General features: G+C 50.0%; 1 protein-coding gene across 1 annotated transcript; it reads right to left on the bottom strand.

Moving 5' to 3' along the window:
• Window positions 1-2368: 2368 nt before the first annotated feature.
• LOC119294276 lies at window positions 2369-3653 on the bottom strand. The gene has a single exon (XM_037572488.1). It carries the CDS (start codon window positions 3545-3547, stop codon window positions 2606-2608), a length of 942 nt encoding a protein of 313 aa, XP_037428385.1. The 5' UTR covers window positions 3548-3653; the 3' UTR covers window positions 2369-2605.
• Between the last annotated feature and the right edge of the window lie 3696 nt (window positions 3654-7349).

Raw genomic sequence — 7349 nt, 5'->3', positions numbered from 1 at the left:
AAAGGCCATGCATGCAGGATCGTAGGAGCACTGTAGTACACTGCACTTGAAAGTTGCGATTAGGTGTAGGTGGCCACCGCACTGAATATGCGCTCACACGCACATGATCCGTTCATAAATTGTGCAGGTGGTATGCTGCTAACAGTGTGGCCAGATGCACAGAGACAGCAGCAGTACGGGGCCACCCAATGATTCAAATTTGGGGTGGTCCATGTCTCCTTATGTATATGTATGTATGTATGTATGTGCAATGCAGTTTGTGAGGCTGCAGGATCTGTGTTGTTGGCTTTGTTGTAAAGAACTGTCAAGTGAGTGACCTAGCTGCTGCTGCTGCTGCTATAACATTGACACCAATGAACATTCACCCTCATGTCCAGTATAAGAGCAACTCCAACGCGTCGATCCGTTTCGTCCGCGCGTGTCCGTTTGGGTCAAAATGGACACAAAAGGCAGTTTAACACCGACCCAAACGGACGCGTGTCCGCTATTTGCCCGCCGGGCCAGTTACCTGGTCCAAGGGAGGCGTGCAGCTCTTCGCCGGCCTGCTTCTTCGACGACGCTCACAAGCTGTTCGACGGTTTTCCTGCAAGGTTACAAATGGACCCTGCTGCTGAGTTCTTTTTCAACAATTTCATGTGCAACTCAGATGATTCCTCATCCGACGATGAGGAGATAGTGGCTACTGTATTGGTCGTCCATGACCACGTTAGTAGGCAGCAGCCATTTGTTCCGGGGCTTCATCCCGGGGCACACTCCAACATTGAATGGCAAGCGAGAGAGCGGCCATTTCCTTCTCTAGAAGGACTACTTCGAGACACCCAACCTGCTCTTCCAACATCACCTATTCCAGCGCCGTTTCCGTATGACTAGGCATGTTCTTAACCGTATTCGGGATGAGGTGGTCGGATATGATGAGTATTTCGACTGCAAGGAGGATGCCCTTGGAAAGCTTGGCTTCTTCTCTTATCAGAAATGCACTGCAACTATCCGGATGCTTGCATACGGAGTTCCCTGCGATCTCATTGATGAGTACGTTCGTATGAGCGAGTCCACGTGCCTAGACTACATGTATAGGTTCTACAAGGCCATGATTGCAGCGTTTGGCCCTGAGTACTTGAAAGAGCCAAATGCTGCAAATACAACCTATTTGTTGGCGATGAATGCCAACAGGTGCTTTCCGGGGATGCTTGGTAGCATAGATTGTATGCACTAGGAGTGGAAGAACTGCCCTTCTGATTGGCAGGGACAGTATTGGGGCCATGTCAAAGAATTCCCCGACCATGTATGTATGTACTCCCTCCGTTCGGAATTACTTGTCGTAGAAATAGATGTATCTAGAACTAGTTCTAGATACATCCATTTTTGAGACAAGTAATTCCGAACGGAGGGAGTACATGTACTCAGGTCTCGGGTGGGACCGCTCTATCAGCCAGATGACGCGTCAATGGTCCATGCATGCATGCAGAGCAGAGCAGAGGAGTACCGCCCGGTACGAGTACTGTACTAACTCCCTTCGTTCGAAAAATACTTGTCGCTAAAATGAATGCATCTAAAAGTAAAATGAATGCGCGCACACACACATAGTATGCTTATTTGTTCCATGATGCCTGGAACAAACCATGGATAAGAAGGCATGAATGCTAGGGGTGACATTTCTGGTTGCAGGTGCAGGACCATATGAACACACATACACTTCCATGTGTGCGCTGTCAGTGAACCAACCACAAGCCCTTGCCACATTGCCGACATCACACATGGGAGTAGTATTGTTTTTACTGTTCATTTGGTTCGGATAAGGGTGGAGCTGAATTGCCAGCTCCAGGCTGCTGCCATTGATCCCAAGAGGAAGCGTTGTGCCAAGCAGACGCGGACAAGCCGATGTGACAAGATAGTCTGCCGCAACGGAATTCGGTTGTCGGTTCCTCTGGCACCGGCCGCGGGCGTTGCCAAATCCGAAATCTCGCCGAGGAAGAAGACGAGCGCGCGGTGACAAGCGGCGTGCGTCAGCTCCGTAGATTGGTAGTCGTACTACTACTACACTACCTACGACGACAGCAAATCTCTCAACCGAATTCCTGTGCTGAATCTGCTGGATTTCTGTGCTGAATCTACTGAATTGCTGTGCTGAGTGGGCGCTGATTGACTGACTGATGGCGACGCCAGAACGGAACGGAACGGCTTGCGGTCGTGCACTCGTGCTGTGTCGTGCGTGCGCGGAAAGCAATGGCGGATTGGGGTCTGATTGAAAGCAAGAGATGAACTGCATTTGTTGTACGGGTTTCGGTCAACAATCGTAGCAGCAGTGGTAAAAACAATGGATGGACGGACGTGCAGTTGGGCACTGAAACTCTCAGAGTAAGAGACGAGGTAGTGAACTCAACAAGTAGCTGCATTTTTTATGTACGTAGTAGTATGGTACAATTTCGGTCAACAATCGTGGGGGTGAAAAACAATCGAGTTTTTTTACAGTCTCGCATGCACACCTTGCGTCGATCAATGGGGGAAGGAACATCGATCCAAGCCTATCTAGCTAACAGTTAGCGGATTAGCGAGTGGAGTGGTGGTGATCGGCGCAGGGATCCGTGCATGGCCGGCGTCGGTCGGGTCAGCGGGAGCGGCCGCTGGAGGAGGTGGAGAGCTCCGGGGGAGGCTTGACCGTGTACACCACGAGGAAGCAGGGGAGCACGGCGCGCCGGTCCAGCACCACCAGCTCGCCATCCTCCGCCTCCACCGAGTCGTACTCGCCGGGGTGCTCGTCGGCGGAGGCGCGACGGACGCGGCCGGCGATGACGCGGCACACCAGCATGCCCCTGCGGCCCTCGCGGCCTTCTCCCCCGGCGCCCGCGTCCGCCGCGCCGCTGCCGGAGAACGTGCGCACGGCCCTGGCCGCGCCGGCTTTGTGGCACGTGGCCACGGCGGCGCAGATCACCTCGCTGCCGCCCCCGGCCTCCGCGGCGGGGCGGCACTGGAACCGCATCACCTCGTTGCCGTCGGCGGCGCAGCGCGCCTCGCCCGCGGCCTCGCCCCGCGCCCGGGCCGCGGCGCGCGCGGCTTCGAAGCGCGCCGCCGCGCGCGCCGTGCCGTGCACCCGGAACAGCGCATCCACCTCCGCGGCTCCGTCGGCCGCGCGCGCCCACCCCGACGCGAAGATGAGCTCCACCACGCGCCGCGACGGGTGGCCCTCCGGCAGCTCCGTCATCTCCAGGAGCGCCGAGCTAGGCCGCTCCAGCGACGCCGCGAGCTGCGCCTGCCGCTGCCTGGGCTTCTCCTTCCTCGCGAGCTCGGACGTGGCGTCCGCCTCCTTCTTCTTCTTGGTCTTCCTAGCAGTAGCAGCAGCAGGCCGGTCCCGCTCGCAGGACATGGACCTGGACCTCCGGCTCTCCCGGCCCCTCTCCGGCGGCCGCAACGCGACGGAGGCAGCACCCTTGACCGTCGGCGCCGGCGGGTGCTTCTTGGGCGGGGGCAGCAGCGGGCTGTACGCGTCGTCGGCGACGGCGGTGGAGTACTTGCAGCTGAGCGAGCGCACCCACGCCGTCGCCGCCGCCATTGCCGGCGACGTACTGTGCAAGACGGAGCCCCAGCACGGCGGCGCGCCGTATAAAAAGCAGGGCACGAGGGGAGTTTGTTGCCGGGGAGCGGGCGGTGGGTGTCAACTCACCTCAGCTCTGCATCTCTGGGCGTTATTATGGCCATCAGATTTATTCGCCCCCACTCCGGCGACCACCGGCTACACCAGAAAATGGTTCTCCCGTGCCACCGACACGTGGGCCGCCGACGCAGGTGGGTCCCGACGGCAGGAAGCCACGTAGGGGGTCCGAATAGTTCTCAGTTTTTTCTTCTGAAAAGAAACGTGGAGCCTTTTGCCAGCATGTGGAGATCGATCCTCCTTTGGGTCATATATGCTTTCATGATCCGCAAATTAAATCATCACAAGGTGAAGAATTTGCCTTTTTTTTTTTGCTTAAATAGACTCTTATGGGACAAGGAACAGCATTACATCCAGGTTCATAAACCACCTAGTGATGACTATATAAACACTAAAGCGAGCCGAAGGCATGCTATCGTCCTCGCCCCTCTCACCATTTTGGTGACAATCTTGAAGATGACATTAAGGAAGCATGTGGGTCTAAACTGTTGGATCCGTTCGGCCTCTTTAATCATCGGCAACAAGACAATATCGTGGAAATTAAGTCTAAATAGGCCAAGTCGTTCTACATGTACACAGTTGAACAACTCCATAAGGTCATTCTCGATGATATCCCAAAAACTCTGATATAGTTCTGCTGAGAAACCATCCCAACCTGGAGCTTTGTTATGTTCCATTTGAAATACCGCAGCTCTCACCTCCTCTTCTGAGAAAGATGCAGTGAGGATATCGTTTTCTTCTGCCGTGAGTTGTGGAATGTCATATGTTAGGGTCTTGTCCAGGGTGAAATTCCCTTCAGCCGACGCTTCGAACATAGATTTTGTAATATTTGGTGATATACTTTTTCAGCTCCTCATGACCTTCGATCTGCCCCTCATCCTGTTGAAGACCAATTGGATGCATCTTGTATTACTACCCCCCATCAAAATGGAATCGGTTTTGGATCTGGTAGTATTTGATCTCCTCTTCTCATAGAAGACGTGCAATCTTCTCATTTATTTGATTATTCAATTTCATCTATTGTTGAGATAATGTGCGCATCTCTGCAATTTTCTCGAGGTCATCAATGATGTGATAGAGCCGCCGTTTCTTATTTTATAAATCTCGTTGCTGTATTTCACCCATGCAGAGAGGTGTTGTCTCATGACTCTTATTTTAAAGATCTCTCTCTGAATAGGTGTACTACCAACGGTGGGCCTCTCCCAAACATTCTTGATTATTTCTACAAATTCGTCCATATACAACCATCCCAATTCAAATTAGAAAGGGCGTCGGGCAACTCGGTTCGTAGAGTTGGAATCCAAAATGATGGACACCTTTATAGAATAGGTTCAGGTTACATATGTGTTTGACTAAAATATCGAACCCTCCGAATACACATATTTGATATAGTTTCAACACTTGATTTTTTTTGGGTGAGGGTGACATACTGATTTTTGGTTTAGCACAAAACATAACTGCATGTGGTTACTTACTCCATTCCAAAATACATGTCATAGTTTTAGTTGACCACCTTGATTTCAGTACTTAATCACAATAGCTATATGTAAGTTGACTGGATTTTTAATTTGGGTAATTTGATTTTGTGAGAGGAGAAACCGTTTGGAGGTGGAAGAAAAGCTAGAGGAAGAAGAAAGAAGAATGGCCATATAATCTTAATCTAATGACCCAAAAAAATCAACCCTAAATAAACTTTCAGGCGACTTGCATATAGCCGATCCGAGCAGCCATTAGGGTTGGGTGACGGCCGAAACATATTTAAGAAGTATTGCCCATAACTTCTAAGATAGACTTGCAGATTGAGTTGGAGCAACAAATGAGTTTGCTTTGGATCAAACTTCTTTTCTACTTTTGATGCTCACTGCGTCTCTCTTTCTTCCTGGCTTTCTTGACCTGTCTCTTTCTTTTTCCTTGCGAGATACTACTGGTTTTTTTGGTTTGCCGATACTGCTGTACCGCAAACCAAAACTGCATTTAAATAATTGAGACCTCATGTTAAGTACTTTTTGAGCTAATTTTGTACTAAATCACTCAACAGATCCATTAGGCAAAACAATTTCTTTTTAAACTCCACAAAAGGGCATCCGCGACGATCTTTCGAACGAATGCTTCGCGTCGAAGTCATTACTGTAGTGTACCGATTGTCTTTATTTACGTGTCGGCGTTCCTGATTATTTCACCCTCTTTTGCTACAGTGCAATGCATTACTCAGGATACATGCATAATTGAACAAGGTTTGTTCATCGATCTATCATTGAACTCAACTGCTGTAGCATATATATCGACGGTCCGCACCTGACATTGACATGTGCACAATAATGTTGCACCATGTTCGTGCTCATGCATGCACCGCGTCACCACGTTTTCCAAATTAAGAGCACAATAGTAGCATCGCCTACACACATATGTATACGTAGATATCCATTGCTTAATTGGAGGGTGGGTTAAGGTCGTCTAACTAGCTGCCTGCAACAAATCATTGACATTAAGCTTTGCTTGTGCGGTGCACTACTCTTATTTAATCAGCACATGCCGTTGACCAGAGTAAATGATAATGCAGAAAAACGCTCGTGCGCGATTCTGTCGATTGATTTCGCTGATGTGATCTCGCCCTCCATCGATTTCATTCCTGTGCATGTTTTGTTTTTTTTGCGGAAAAACTTCCAATCTATTCCCGTGCATGTTACCGATGAATAAACATACTAGCACGATGTAATTCCTAACCCCCACGTGGACGCACATGATTTTTTTTTTGAGGGAAAGCCTTCTGGCATTTTATTGCTCTTCAAATAAGTTTACATCATTTGCTAAAGCATCTAGAATGAAAATAGGCGGATCCACATACCACGAAGTGGTGACAGGTTCCTCCGCTTGACTAGCTAGCAAATGAGCTACCTTATTACTTTCCATGGGACAATGAACAAAAGAAATACTAGAAAAATTTCTAGCTAAAAAGTTACACTCCTCATAAATAGCAGCTGCCACACCAGTCGAATTGCCATCATCCTGCATGGTCTGAATTACTTCCATGCAGTCTGAATTTACAATGATATTGTTGCATCCTGAGTTGCTTGCTAGGATCAATCCGTCCCGGATAGAGCGAGCTTCGGCTGTAGGGGCATCCGCTACATAACTAATAGCACATGCGCTCGCCGATATGAATCTGCCTTGATCGTCGCGGATGACAGCTCCAGTCGCTCCTCTTCCCTGATCAACAGAGAACGCCGCATCAACATTCAGCTTTACGAAACCATCAGCAGGTCGCTCCCAGCCGTGTCTCCGAATCTTGCTTGCTGGCTTTGCTGCTCTCGCATAATTCAAAGCAATGGCAGCGATACCTTGTGCTGAGCGAGCAGTGGTCTGAACCGGTTCGCCCCGCGCAATACGCCGCCGCTCCCATCATGTATACCAACAAGCCGTCGCCACAAGTTCCTTAAATCCCACACCCGAGATATAAGTAGGTCCCGAAATATGACCTTGCAGTATGGCTTCCAAGGCACCGGGGCCTGTATTTTCATGTCCACACGCTGCAGCTATGGTGTGACCCATGCCCAAATTATCCCAGACTTCAGACACTCGGCCACATGAGAAGGTAGCATGCTTGATATCCTCACAATGGATTTTGCAGACAGGGCAAATACTACTGGTCTTGTATGTGTCGATTAGCGAGAATACTATTACATGGAATAGTCCCATGCAAGAC

This window comes from Triticum dicoccoides, chromosome 4B (assembly GCF_002162155.2).
Source record: "Triticum dicoccoides isolate Atlit2015 ecotype Zavitan chromosome 4B, WEW_v2.0, whole genome shotgun sequence".
In the NCBI taxonomy this organism is placed as follows: Eukaryota; Viridiplantae; Streptophyta; class Magnoliopsida; order Poales; family Poaceae; genus Triticum; species Triticum dicoccoides.
The sequence above is the reverse complement of the archived record's forward strand: the minus strand, read 5'-3'. Positions and strand labels throughout refer to the sequence as shown.